The following is a 15,006-nucleotide window of genomic DNA, read 5'->3' as shown; positions in this document are numbered from 1 at the left end:
TCAGATCCACTCCTCCTCCTCCTCCTCACCCTGGCCTGTCTGGGGTGCCTGACTCCAGTCGATGCCCTTGGCCTGCTGGTGGGAATGAGGGGGGCAGGGTTACAGATGCTAGACCCAGCCCTCACGCTCTCCCCAACCCTCACGCTCTCCCCAGCCCTCACGCTCTCCCCAGCCCTCACGCTCTCCCCAGCCCTCACGCTCTCCCCAGCCCTCTCCCCAGCCCTCACGCTCTCCCCAGCCCTCTCCCCAGCCCTCACGCTCTCCCCAGCCCTCTCCCCAGCCCTCACGCTCTCCCCAGCCCTCTCCCCAGCCCTCTCCCCAGCCCTCTCCCCAACCCTCACGCTCTCCCCAACCCTCACGCTCTCCCCTACCCTCTCCCCAGCCCTCACGCTCTCCCCAGCCCTCTCCCCAACCCTCACCCTCTCCCCAGCCCTCACGCTCTCCCCAGCCCTCTCCCCAGCTCCAACCCTCTCCCCAACCCTCTCCCCAACCCTCTCCCCAGCTCCAACCCTCTCCCCAACCCTCTCCCCAGCTCCAACCCTCTCCCCAGCCCCAACCCTCTCTCCAGCCCCAACCCTCTCCCCAGCCCTCTTACTAGCCCTTGCCCCAGCAGCAGACCCAGCCCAAGCCCAAGCCCCAGTCCCAGACCCAGACCCTGTCCAGTGCAGTCCCCTGCCAGTCCCAGACCCGATCCCAAACCCAGCCCTCTCCATAGCCCTTTCCCAAGCCTCACACCCAGTCCCTGATCCAGACCCAGACCCAGTCCCTGACCCAGACCCTGTCCCTCTCCTTCGCTCAGATTCACTTCTCCTCCTTCTCACGCTACTGGAGACTTCATAGAGGGCACCACTAGATCCAGACCCAACACAATTAAATCCTCTGGGAGTCCCAGTCCCTGACCCAGTCCCTGACCCAGACCCTGACCCAGACCCAAAACTGGGGTTCCTGACTACAGACGATGACCTCTGCCTTCTGGTAGGACTAACGGCTACAGGGTTACGGATGTTCCCAAAAGCCTGCATCCGTTTCAGGTGGCCGATCCCCATGGCAGGGCTCCCACAACTCTGACGCCCAGAAGCCTTCTCCTTCTCAGCAGAGTGGACCCGACTCTCACTGTAGCTCCTCTTGGGGAGAGAGACGCGGGGGGAGGTGTGGTGGGAGGTGTGTGAGCGGCAGGCCCCAGTACAAGGCGGGTAGCGAGCGTGGTGATGTGTGCAGCCAGACAGTAAGGCAGAGGGAGACAGGGAGGAGAGGAGAGTAACAGGGAATGCTCTCTGGCACTGGAGGATGCATTTCGGAGAGCTGAGTCTCCCGTGGAGGGAGGGTGTACCATGGTGGGAACAGTAGCGGCTGGTTGGAACAGAGGACACACTCCCACTCTCCTCCTGAACCGTCTGAATCCGGAGCCATTCCAGCAGCAGTAGATGCTCCAGGTACCTAAATCCAATCAAAGTGTATTTGTCATATGTACAGGATCCAGCATCGTGTACACAGTACAATGACATGCTTCCTCTCAAAAAGCTATCTTAAAAAAGCACGATAAGAACACTATGGGCCCGATTCAGACTTGAGATAAGTTGATTTATTTAACCTTTATTTAACTAGGCAAGTGAGTTAAGAACAAATTCTTATTTACAATGAAGGCATAGGAACAGTGGGTTAACTGCCTTGTTCAGGAGCAGAACGACAGATCTTTACCTTGTCAGCTCTGGGATTCAATCTAGCAACCTTTCGGTTACTTTCCCAACACTCTAACCACTAGACTACCTGAGCCAAAAAATTTCCATGTTTTATTGACATAAATCCATGTTAAGTCAACTTATCTCAAGTCTGAATCGGGCCCTATGTCGATTAAAAATAAGTAAGAAATCATAAAATAACACATTGGTATAAAAAGTAGTAAGAAATGTAAGTAAAGTAAGTAGAGTACCTGTCCAGCGCCATGCCTGCAGGTCTGGAGCGGGGACGGTGTCTTCCCTCTGGGTGGAAGAACACGGCCAGCTGCCGGAGGCTCCAGGAGTTGAAGGGCGGAGGGAGGAAATCTGGGTAGCTGAACTGACCAGGGCCGTAGCCTCGTGGTCCAGGGAGATCAGGCTGGAAGTCACGGGGAAAGATGACCTCTGGACGGAGGTCGAGGTTAGGTGGGGAGGAGGGGGAGGAGGGGAGAGGGAGCCTCTCTGATTCAGACAGATCTGTGTCTATGTCACTGTATATGTCCCCTACTCCCTTCTCTTTCCCCCCTACACCCACCTCTCCCCCTTCTCCCACCCTTACATCCCCCTCTACACAACCCTTTCCCTGGCCAGCCAACCCCACAGACTCCTGGGCTGTCCTCTGGCCCACAGGTACGCCTCCAGGCAGGACCTGGGAGCTATGGCTGGAGCTGTGGTTGTGATGAAGGGACGCAGCTTGTCTACTCCTCCTGGAGACAGCCTGCTTCTGTTCTCCGTGATGGCTGCTCTGAGCCTCCCTCCTCTCCTTCTCAACCTGAACCTCCCTCTGCTCTCTCCTCTCCCTCCTCTCCTGCTGCTCTCTCCTCTCCTGCTGCTCTCTCCTCTCCCTCCTCTCCTGCTGCTCTCTCCTCCTGCTCCTCTCTCTCCTCTCCTTCCCATCCAAAGCTGATAACAGGGGCGATGAAGGAGGGTCCAACTGGCCCTGAGTGCTGAAGTAACAGACAGTTAGAACACCTCAGACATGGTCATGTATCATATAGAACGATACAGGGTGATACAGGATGTGGTAGTATGAGAAACTAGCTCACCTGAGTTCAGAGGTGTTGGTGTTGTGTTTGACTGAAGGAATGTTTGGTTTGTGCTTCTGTCTTCTTTGCTGCTGCTTCTGAGATCAAAAACACAGTGAAGACCCAGGTCAGTACCCTATTCCCCATGGGCCCTGGTCAAACGTAGATTATTAAAAAGGGAATAGGGTGCCATTTTGCACGCAGCCCTTGAGAATAAAATTGCAGCTTTTATGACAGTCACGCTGATATCTTTTCAAGCCTAAAAATAGCTAAAGTACTGTACAATGGGGATTTACAGTATCTCAGGGCCGCAGCTCTCAGACAGCATCTCTGGGCCCCAGCTCTCAGACAGTATCTCTGGGCCCCAGCTCTCAGACAGTATCTCTGGGCCCCAGCTCTCAGACAGGATCTCCGGGCCCCAGCTCTCAGACAGGATCTCTGCGCCCCAGCTCTCAGACAGTATCTCTGGGCCCCAGCTCTCAGACAGTATCTCTGGGCCCCAGCTCTCAGACAGTATCTCTGGGCCCCAGCTCTCAGACAGGATCTCTGGGCCCCAGCTCTCAAGACTGGATCTCTGGGCCCCAGCTCTCAGACAGGATCTCTGGGCCCCAGCTCTCAGACAGGATCTCTGGGCCCCAGCTCTCAGACAGGCTCTCTGGGCCCCAGCTCTCAGACAGGATCTCTGGGCCCCCAGCTTTCAGAAAGTATCTTTGGACCCCAGCTCTCAGACAGGATCATATCAATAGAAAGACTATTTAATATATAAAATTGTTAATAATGTCATATTTTTTCCAATGGACAGGAGGACGTACCTTGTCTGCTGACCGGGTGGGAATGTGAGTGTTGTCCAGACTTGGGATCATCATCTGGGGATGCAAGGGCTTCTTTTGGGTCGTCATCCTGGTGCTATTTAATACACTGGATTTAGACATAACATAGTGTATCTAGGCTATGAAAGGGCAAAAAAATGTATGAAAAGAACGCTGCCTACACTAGAGGTTTGAATAACCGAAGTATAAATAGGAAAGAAGCACAATACATTTGAAGTTTATTTCTACATTGGTAATATGCTCGATGTATTTAGGTCAGGTCTTCACTGCTATTTAGAACAGAACAGATAGTACCTCGTCACATGTCTGTCGGTCCATGAGCTTTTGGGCCATTCCCGGTCCACCCTGCTAGGGAGCATGTTGAGTCCAGCTGCAGCGCTGTGCTGCACAACAGTCCCCATCCTGGGTTACGACCGGAGTCCATCCAATAAACGAGAAATAATCTCAGAGATTAAAGTTTAAAATAAAACATGGCCCAGTTTGAGATAGATGGAAATTCAGCAGTGTATCAATAATGCACGAGATATAATATAGCCTACCATCAATACAATTATTCAAAAACAAAATACAATCAGCTGAAAAACGAATAGGCATATGGACCGATCAATGATTTCTACCTTCACGTGTAATGGAAAATAGCGGATTGTAAAACCTAGAATTAAAGACCGTTTTGGTCTTCTACATTTCGACTAAACAGCAGCGCCTGTTTTTCAGGATCTATCCGATTATAAAAACGGACAAAAGATTCATAAATGTGTCCATGCAGCGGCGTACAAAGCGTCTTCCCTTGTTAAGAAAGCTATTATAATTTCCCACAAATTGCATGTTTTTATTCTATGCATTGCACAATACTCATTATCGCGATTTTCGACAATTCTTGTTGCGATTTGTTGAACGACTGCAAAGCTTTGTGGGAAATGTAGTGTCTACGTCACACAACAAACCTTTACTACAATAGGTTTTAGAAACTGGTCATTTTGTGGTTATTTGGCGCACTAATGTGTAATATCGCCATTATCAGCCGCTATAAGAGAATCATCCACGATTATTTTATTTTCCTAAATGTAGCCTAGAGACGTTTTACTGTTTCCCTGTCCCAATAACGTTAAATAAACACTGTACTGGAATAATATAGAACATGCTGCTGTATGCCTTAGGGAAGACTACAGCCGGACAACTTGCTACATATGAAGAGTTTCATCACAAAATTGTATATCACCATTTTCAGAAATGTTAGTAAATTTGCTTTTATTGTTTCAAGAAATGAAAGAAAGTGAAAATACACACCAATCTCTTTCATTCTATCTAAACGTGGCATTGGGGTTGTTCAATGACATACGTGTATTTATTTAAAAGCTATCAGTTTCATTTTTAGAGATAATCATGTTTTTGTTGCTAAATACTATATATCTGCCTCACTTTTAGAGAAATCAGTAGTACAGCTGGGTTTTACACAGTCAAATGTAACTGTGCAAATATTTAAAATATATTCAATACAGTAATATGATATCAAATCTGCATGTAAAACATTTCCATTTGACACTTTAGTCATTTAGCAGATGCTCTTATCCAGAGTGACTTACAGTCAGCCTGTCAGTCAGTCAGTCAGCCAGCCAGTCAGCCAGTCAGCCAGCCAGTCAGTCAGTCAGCCAGTCAGCCAGCCAGTCAGTCAGTCAGCCAGTCAGCCAGCCAGTCAGTCAGTCAGCCAGCCAGTCAGCCAGTCAGCCAGTCAGTCAGCCAGTCAGCCAGCCAGTCAGCCAGTCAGTCAGTCAGTCAGCCAGCCAGTCAGCCAGCCAGTCAGCCAGCCAGTCAGTCAGCCAGCCAGTCAGCCAGTCAGCCAGTCAGTCAGTCAGCCAGTCAGCCAGTCAGCCAGCCAGTCAGCCAGCCAGTCAGTCAGCCAGTCAGTCAGTCAGTCAGTCAGTCTGTCAGTCCATTCATCTCCAGATAGCTAGGTGGACCAGTCATAGTCAGTACATTCATCTCCAGATAGCTAGGTGGACCAGTCATAGTCAGTGCATTCACCTTCAGATAGCTAGGTGGACCAGTCATAGTCAGTGCATTCACCTTCAGATAGCTAGGTGGACCAGTCATAGTCAGTGCATTCACCTTCAGATAGCTAGGTGGACCAGTCATAGTCAGTGCATTCACCTTCAGATAGCTAGGTGGACCAGTCATAGTCAGTGCATTCACCTTCAGATAGCTAGGTGGACCAGTCATAGTCAGTGCATTCACCTTCAGATAGCTGGGTGGACAACCACATATCACAGTCGAATATACAGGATACAAACATTCCATTCCAGCTAAATGGATATAAAGCGTTTTGCAAAAAATAAACATCTACGAAAACATCTATGAATAAACATCTATGAATAACCATCTATGAATAAACATCTATGAATAACCATCTATGAATAAACATCTATGAATAAACATCTATGAATAAACATCTATGAATAACCATCTATGAATAAACATCTATGAATAAACATATATGAATAACCATCTATGAATAAACATCTATGAATAACCATCTATGAATAAACATCTATGAATAACCATCTATGAATAAACATCTATGAATAACCATCTATGAATAACCATCTATGAATAAACATCTATGAATAAACATCTATGAATAAACATCTATGAATAAACATCTATGAATAAACAAATCTGAGAACAGTATCATCTGACAACATAATCAATAATGTCTGATGGAAAATCACAAATGTGAAAAATTAGTGGCTATTACTGTTTTGGAAATAATGTCTTCATATATTCCCATGCAGTTTATATTTGGCTTTGGGTTCATTTCGCTACACCAGCAATAACATCTGATAAATATTTGTATGTGACCAATACAATTTGATTTGATTTGATGCCCCGGAAGCACAGAATGAGACCACTAAAATCCACCGGGAGGCCAAATGTCAAAGGTCGAGCAGAGAAAACCTGAAGCAACGCCATGAACATGACAAACAAGATAAACATTCATTGCTGTGTGCACTGGTCAATCTAATGTAATTGATAACGTACATTCAATCAGCAATGCATCTGAATGGCTTGCTTCTTTAACCTCGACCAGCATAATACAGTCACATTGTCTCTTCTTCTATGGTTTATAGTGGGAATGTATGTTAGTGTTTACAAACGTTATCATCACAGTGTCAGATCTCTCCTCCTCTTTTCTATTTGCCACGTGCGGAATGTCATGCAACTATTGACCTTTAAACCTATGAACACGGCACAATAATAATGCACATTCCTCACACCTACCGTTTAACCTGTGGGCTCATTCTGTCAATGAACACCTTCCTCTCTCTCAACCAATGGGCTCATTCTGGCAGTTATCACCTTCCTCTCTCTCAACCAATGGGCTCATTCTGTCAATTAACAACTTCCTCTCTCTCAACCAATGGGCTCATTCTGGCAATGAACACCTTCCTCTCTCTCAGCCAATGGGCTCATTCTGGCAGTTATCACCTTCCTCCCTCTCAACCAATGGGCTCATTCTGTCAATGATCACCTTCCTCCCTCTCAACCAATGGGCTTATTCTGGCAATGAACACCTTCCTCTCTCTCAACCAATGGGCTCATTCTGTCAATGATCACCTTCCTCCCTCTCAACCAATGGGTGTAAATGTTGGGATGTATTGATATGTCAACTTACCCTTGGCTCAGTTGGTAGAGCATGGTGTTTGCAACGCCAGGGTTGTGGGTTCGATTCCCATGGGGGACCAGTACGGAGAAAAAAATGTATGAAATGTATGCATTCACTACTGTAAGTCGCTCTGGATAAGAGCATCTGCTAAATGACTAAAATGTAAAAATGTAATGTACTGTTTTTCAGGAAAGTTTTCGACAACATCCACCTCCCCACCAGGGGCATCATGCTGCCCACAAATCTGAGGGGTGGTCCATGGGGGGGCTTTGCCCCCTGCCCGTAAATTGGAGAATCTTGCCAGGGGGGTGGCATGGGCAGCTGAGCAGGGTGGCATCTTGCCAGGGGGGTGGCATGGGCAGCTGAGCAGGGTGGCATCTTGCCGGGGGCGGCATGGGCAGCTGAGCAGGGTGGCATCTTGCCAGGGGCGGCATGGGCAGCCGAGCAGGGTGGCATCTTGCCAGGGGCGACATGGGCAGCAGAGCAGGGTGGCATCTTGCCAGGGGGGTGGCATGGGCAGCCGAGCAGGGTGGCATCTTGCCGGGGGGGCAGCATGGGCAGCCGAGCAGAGTGGCATCTTGCCGGGGGCGACATGGGCAGCCGAGCAGGGTGGCATCTTGCCAGGGGGGCCAGCATGGGCAGCCGAGCAGGGTGGCATCTTGCCGGGGGGGCAGCATGGGCAGCTGAGCAGGGTGGCATCTTGCCAGGGGGGCAGCATGGGCAGCCGAGCAGGGTGGCATCTTGCCGGGGGCGACATGGGCAGCTGAGCAGGGTGGCATCTTGCCGGGGGCAGCATGGGCAGCCGAGCAGGGTGGCATCTTGCCGGGGGCGACATGGGGCGTCCGCACCAAGAAATTTGGAATGGTGACATTTGCGCGATCGGTTTTCTATCGCTCATTTGCACGTCACGTCAATGACATCACGTCACCGTGTGGGACTGAAGGGGGCGTTCGCCCAGGAAGTCATACAAGTCATTGGTTGATTGATCCTGCTGTCTGATCTAAAAATTAATGTAGTCATGTTTTGTAGAAATTATTGTGGCCTTTGAGTTCGGTCGATTGCACGATCACACTCGCAGCAAGTAGATACAGTATGGTTGTCCTTGTTCAATAGAGCCATTGGACTTGTCTCAATGATGTTCCTATCTGCAAGGACTTGGCAGGATATCTAATTTCAGTCATATATCCTGGCTTTGTAAATACCACAGCCTGACAGGGGCCGTACTTCCTTGTTCCCACCCTCAAAGGCAGGCTTTTCAAAACAGGGGCGGTACTCGTCGGATGGGGCCACAGTGTCTCCTGACCCCTCCTGGGACAGCCTCCAGTATTTATGCTGCAGTAGTTTATGTGTCGCGGGGCTAGGGTCAGTCTGTTCTATCTGGAGTATTTCTCCTGTCTTATCCGGTGTCCTGTGTGAATTTAAGTATGCTCTCTTTAATTCTCTCTTTCTCTCTTTCTCTCTCTCGGAGGACCTGAGCCCTAGGACCATCGCTCAGGACTACCTGACATGATGACTCCTTGCTGTCCCCAGTCCACCTGGCTGTGCTGCTGCTCCATTTTCAACTGTTCTGCCTGCGGCTATGGAACCCTGACCTGTTCACCGGACATGCTACCTGTCCCAGACCTGCTGTTTTCAACTCTCTAGAGACAGCAGGAGCGGTAGAGATACTCTCAAAGATCGGCTATGAAAAGCTAACTGACATTTACTCTTGAGGTGCTGACTTGTTACACCCTCGACAACTGTGAATATTATTATTTGACCATGCTGGTCATTTATAAACATTTAAACATCTTGGCCATGTTCTGTTATAATCTCCACCCGGCACAGTCAGAAGAGGACTGGCCACCCCTCATAGCCTGGTTCCTCTCTAGGTTTCTTCCTAGGTTTTGGCCTTTCTAGGGAGTTTTTCCTATCCACTGTGCTTCTACACCTGCATTGCTTGCTGTTTGGGGTTTTAGGCTGGGTTTCTGTACAGCACTTTGAGATATCAGCTGATGTAAGAAGGGCTTTATAAATACATTTGATATGATTTGATTTGATACTAGTTTACAGGTTCATGGAAGCACCATGACTGAGGTGAATGTTCAGTCCTCTATTGACTGAGGTGAATGTTCAGTCCTCTATTGACTGAGGTGAATGTTTAGTCCTCTATTGACTGAGGTGAATGTTCAGTCTCCTATTGACTGGGGTGAATGTTCAGTCCCTCTATTGACTGGGGTGAATGTTCAGTCCTCTATTGACTGGGGGGAATGTTCAGTCCTCTATTGACTGAGGTGAATGTTCAGTCCTCTATTGACTGAGGTGAATGTTCAGTCCTCTATTGACTGAGGTGAATGTTCAGTCCTCTATTGACTGAGGTGAATGTTCAGTCTCCTATTGACTGAGGTGAATGTTCAGTCCTCTATTGACTGAGGGGAATGTTCAGTCCTCTATTCTGAGGTGAATGTTCAGTCCTCTATTGACTGAGGGGAATGTTCAGTCCTCTATTGACTGAGGTGAATGTTCAGTCCTCTATTGACTGAGGTGAATGTTCAGTCCTCTATTGACTGAGGTGAATGTTCAGTCTCCTATTGACTGAGGTGAATGTTCAGTCCTCTATTGACTGAGGTGAATGTTCAGTCTCCTATTGACTGAGGTGAATGTTCAGTCCTCTATTGACTGGGGTGAATGTTCAGTCTCCTAAACAGTAGCAGTGAAATATCAAGCGAGTCTATATACAGAGGATATCGGTACAGAGTCATCCTCTATTGACTGAGGTGAATGTTCAGTCCTCTATTGACTGAGGTGAATGTTCCGTCTCCTATTGACTGGGGTGAATGTTCAGTCCCTCTATTGACGGAGGTGAATGTTCAGTCCTCTATTGACTGAGGTGAATGTTCAGTCCTCTATTGACTGAGGTGAATGTTCAGTCTCCTATTGACTGAGGTGAATGTTCAGTCCTCTATTGACTGAGGGGAATGTTCAGTCCTCTATTCTGAGGTGAATGTTCAGTCCTCTATTGACTGAGGGGAATGTTCAGTCCTCTATTGACTGAGGTGAATGTTCAGTCCTCTATTGACTGAGGTGAATGTTCAGTCCTCTATTGACTGAGGTGAATGTTCAGTCCTCTATTGACTGAGGTGAATGTTCAGTCCTCTATTGACTGAGGTGAATGTTCAGTCCTCTATTGACTGAGGTGAATGTTCAGTCCTCTATTCTGAGGTGAATGTTCAGTCCTCTATTGACTGAGGGGAATGTTCAGTCCTCTATTGACTGAGGTGAATGTTCAGTCCTCTATTGACTGAGGTGAATGTTCAGTCCTCTATTGACTGAGGTGAATGTTCAGTCTCCTATTGACTGAGGTGAATGTTCAGTCCTCTATTGACTGAGGTGAATGTTCAGTCCTCTATTGACTGAGGTGAATGTTCAGTCTCCTATTGACTGAGGTGAATGTTCAGTCCTCTATTGACTGAGATGAATGTTCAGTCTCCTATTGACTGAGGTGAATGTTCAGTCCTCTATTGACTGAGGTGAATGTTCAGTCCTCTATTGACTGAGGTGAATGTTCAGTCTCCTATTGACTGAGGTGAATGTTCAGTCCTCTATTGACTGGGGTGAATGTTCAGTCTCCTAAACAGTAGCAGTGAAATATCAAGCGAGTCTATATACAGAGGATATCGGTACAGAGTCAATGTGCAGGGGCACCGGTTAGTTGAGGTAATATGTACAGTACATGTAGGCAGAGCAGCAGAGGGAGCAGTTGTGTGGTCGGTGTTAAAGCAGCAACGAGCAAGACGTTATGTGGTTGGAGAGAAAGAGAGAGCAACAAGTCATCAGCTTGGACAGTGGCTCAGAGGGCAGGGCAGCGGAGTGAAACAGAGAACGGTGGCTGGTTAGACACAACGACACTTCGCTTGAGGTTACCGTTACCTACTGGTGGACATACAGATCTAGTTCCATGTTTAAATCTTGAGTAGGGCTGCAGGTCATTGTAACGGCTGTCTTCTGTGGAAATGGACCAAGGCGCAGCAGGTATGTGAATACTCATCTTTAATAAAAATAAAGGAGTAGAGCATCCACTTAACAATACAAACAAAATATAAGACAGGAACAGTTTTGCAGGCACACAACACGCAGTGCAAAAACAACTACCCACAAAACCAAGTGACAAACATACTCCTACATATATGACTCCCAATCAGGAACAACGATCCCCAGCTGTTCCTGATCAGGAGTCACAAGACCAACACAGAACAATCACACACACAAGACTGCCACGTCCTGACCCCAAAACTACAACAACAGCTCCATCTGCTGGTCAGGACGTGACAGTACCCCCCCTCAAGGTGCAGACCCCGGAATGCACCTAACAACGAAAAAACACCAACAAACAAAATCCCCAACAAAACCCATAAACAATAACCCCTAAACAATAAGGGAGGGAAGGGAGGGTGGCTGCCGTCAACGACGGCACTGTGCTACACCCTCCCTCCCCAACCCACCTATCCTGGAGGTGGCTCCGGTGCAGGACGTGGACCCTGCTCCACCCTCGGCGTCGCCCACTTCGGTGGAGCCGATAGCTGCGCCAGGCAGACGGACCCCTCGAGCCGGGCCGGAGGACAGGAGGGCCCCTCGGGCTGGGCCGGGGGCAGGAGGGCCCCTCGGGCTGGGCCGGGGGCAGGAGGGCCCCTCGGGCTGGGCCGGGGGGCAGGAGGGCCCCTCGGGCTGGGCCGGGGGGCAGGAGGGCCCCTCGGGCTGGGCCGGGGAGCAGGAGGGCCCCTCGGGCTGGGCCGGAGAGCAGGAGGGCCCCTCGGGCCGGGCCGGAGAGCATGCGGGCCCCTCGGGCTGGGCCAGAAGGCAGGAGGACCACTCGGGCTGGACCGGAGGGCAGGAGGACCACTCGGGCTGGACCGGAGAGCAGGAGGACCACTCGGGCTGATCCTGACAGGCCGGGCACCCTGGCAGATCAGGGCAGGCGGGCACCTCTGGCAGAACCGGGCAGTCTGGCCACTCTGGCAGAACAGGGCAGTCTGGCCACTCTGGCAGAACAGGGCAGTCCGGCCACTCCGGCAGTTCAGGGCAGTCCGGCCACTCCGGCAGTTCAGGGCAGTCCGGCCACTCCGGCAGTTCAGGGCAGTCCGGCCACTCCGGCAGTTCAGCGCAGTCCGGCCACTCCGGCAGTTCAGCGCAGTCCGGCCACTCCGGCAGTTCAGCGCAGTCCGGCCACTCCGGCAGTTCAGCGCAGTCCGGCCACTCCGGCAGTTCAGCGCAGTCCGGCCACTCCGGCAGTTCAGCGCAGTCCGGCCACTCCGACGACTGTTGACTGGCGGGCAGCTCCGACGACTGTTGACTGGCGGGCAGCTCCGACGACTGTTGACTGGCGGGCAGCTCCGACGACTGTTGACTGGCGGGCAGCTCCGACGAGTGTTGACTGGCGGGCAGCTCCGACGACTGTTGACTGGCGGGCAGCTCCGACGACTGTTGACTGGCGGGCAGCTCCGACGACTGTTGACTGGCGGGCAGCTCTGATGACTGTTGACTGGCGGGCAGCTCTGACGACTGTTGACTGGCGGGCAACTCTGGTGACTGTTGACTGGCGGGCAGCTCTGATGACGACTGTTGACTCCTGATGCGTGGGGCAGGTATTGGACGTACCAGCCTGGAGACACGCACCTCCATGCTAGTGCGTCTGGCGGGAAACACCGGACCGAAAGGGCGCACTGGCGGTCTTGAGCGCAGGGTTGGCATCACCCGTTCCGGCTCGATGCCTACTTCGCCCTGGCACATGCGGGGCGCTGGTACCTTGCCTACCGGCCTGAAAATCCCAGGCCTCACCACAGCCCCAACCCCAAAACACGGGACCTGTCCAGTCTGCCCTACAAGGGTACGGGGAGCTGGCCTGGGGCTGTAATCTCGCCCCGCCAAATAGCCCTTGTGCCCCCCCCTAAAAAATTCTTGGGGCTGCCTCCAACATTCCTCCCTCACTTGCCTCTGTCCTCTTCTCCGCTGCTTGGTCCTTTGGTGGTGGGTAGTTCTGTAACGGCTGTCTTCTGTGGAAATGGACCAAGGCGCAGCAGGTATGTGAATACTCATCTTTAATAAAAATAAAGGAGTAGAGCATCCACTTAACAATACAAACAAAATATAAGACAGGAACAGTTTTGCAGGCACACAACACGCAGTGCAAAAACAACTACCCACAAAACCAAGTGACAAACATACTCCTACATATATGACTCCCAATCAGGAACAACGATCCCCAGCTGTTCCTGATCAGGAGTCACAAGACCAACACAGAACAATCACACACACAAGACTGCCACGTCCTGACCCCAAAACTACAACAACAGCTCCATCTGCTGGTCAGGACGTGACAGTCATATATTAACATGTTTAAATGTTGAGTAGGCTGCAGGTCGTATATTAACATGTTTAAATGTTGAGTAGGGCTGCAGGTCGTATATTAACATGTTTAAATGTTGAGTAGGGCTGCAGGTCATATATTAACATGTTTAAATGTTGAGTAGGGCTGCAGGTCGTATATTAACATGTTTAAATGTTGAGTAAGGCTGCAGGTCGTATAGTTCCATGTTTAAATGTTGAGTAGGGCTGCAGGTCGTATATTAACATGTTTAAATGTTGAGTAGGGCTGCAGGTCGTATATTAACATGTTTAAATGTTGAGTAGGGCTGCAGGTCGTATATTAACATGTTTAAATGTTGAGTAGGGCTGCAGGTCGTATATTAACATGTTTAAATGTTGAGTAGGGCTGCAGGTCGTATAGTTCCATGTTTAAATGTTGAGTAGGGCTGCAGGTCGTATATATTTCCATGTTTAAATGTTGAGTAGGCTGCAGGTCGGATATATTTCCATGTTTAAATGTTGAGTAGGGCTGCAGGTCATATATTTCCATGTTTAAATGTTGAGTAGGGCTGCAGGTCGGATATATTTCCATGTTTAAATGTTGAGTAGGCTGCAGGTCGTATATTAACATGTTTAAATGTTGAGTAGGGCTGCAGGTCGGATATATTTCCATGTTTAAATGTTGAGTAGGGCTGCAGGTCGTATATTAACATGTTTAAATGTTGAGTAGGGCTGCAGGTCGTATATATTTCCATGTTTAAATGTTGAGTAGGGCTGCAGGTCGGATATATTTCCATGTTTAAATGTTGAGTAGGGCTGCAGGTCGTATATTAACATGTTTAAATGTTGAGTAGGGCTGCAGGTCGTATATTAACATGTTTAAATGTTGAGTAGGGCTGCAGGTCGTATATTTACATGTTTAAATAAGCTATTTCCCAATGTATGTTATGTGCATGTGTGAACAAGTAGAGTTCTTCCAGTCATAACCATGACAGAACTAACAGATGACAGTATTGGTCCTCCTATAACCATGACATAACTAACAGATGACAGTATTGGTCCTCCTATAACCATGACATAACTAACAGATGACAGTATTGGTCCTCCTATAACCATGACATAACTAGCCGATGACAGTATTGGTCCTCCTATAACCATGACATAACTAACAGATGACAGTATTGGTCTTCCTATAACCATGACATAACTAGCCGATGACAGTATTGGTCCTCCTATAACCTCTTCTGCAGACTAATTTCCCACCTCAGTCCCAGTGTGTATGAAGAGCAGCATGACCAGCGTGGGGAGGTCCAGGGGCACTGTCTCCTGGTGGCGTTGGGAAGGAGAGGGAGAGGGAATCGTCTCGTGACAACGACAGACTGAAAACAGTGTCTCCATGCATCAAATGTCAACCCAGAACAGTTTCACCGGGC

At 49.4% G+C, this 15,006-nt stretch overlaps 1 protein-coding gene across 1 annotated transcript; it reads right to left on the bottom strand.

Moving 5' to 3' along the window:
• LOC106566266 (uncharacterized) lies at positions 1-4,456 on the bottom strand. The gene is made up of 6 exons (XM_045692154.1): positions 3,865-4,456; positions 3,553-3,658; positions 2,762-2,838; positions 1,931-2,662; positions 576-1,437; positions 1-75 (listed from the first exon to the last, which is right to left on the bottom strand). The coding sequence occupies exons 1-6, from the start codon at positions 3,969-3,971 to the stop codon at positions 1-3; spliced, it is 1,959 nt and encodes a 652-aa protein (XP_045548110.1). The 5' UTR covers positions 3,972-4,456.
• Between the last annotated feature and the right edge of the window lie 10,550 nt (positions 4,457-15,006).

This window comes from Salmo salar, chromosome ssa12, assembly GCF_905237065.1.
Source record: "Salmo salar chromosome ssa12, Ssal_v3.1, whole genome shotgun sequence".
Taxonomy (NCBI): domain Eukaryota; kingdom Metazoa; phylum Chordata; class Actinopteri; order Salmoniformes; family Salmonidae; genus Salmo; species Salmo salar.
The sequence above is the reverse complement of the archived record's forward strand: the minus strand, read 5'-3'. Positions and strand labels throughout refer to the sequence as shown.

Excerpts from the sequence above, each read along its gene's own strand:
- LOC106566266 (XM_045692154.1), bottom strand. The coding sequence starts at position 3,971 with ATGGGGACTGTTGTGCAGCACAGCGCTGCAGCTGGACTCAACATGCTC. Across the intron at positions 1,438-1,930 it reads GCAGGCATGGCGCTGGACAG|GTACCTGGAGCATCTACTGC; the intron begins GTACTCTACTTA and ends GATTGGATTTAG. Across the intron at positions 76-575 it reads GTAAGAGGGCTGGGGAGAGG|CAGGCCAAGGGCATCGACTG; the intron begins GTTGGGGCTGGA and ends CATTCCCACCAG.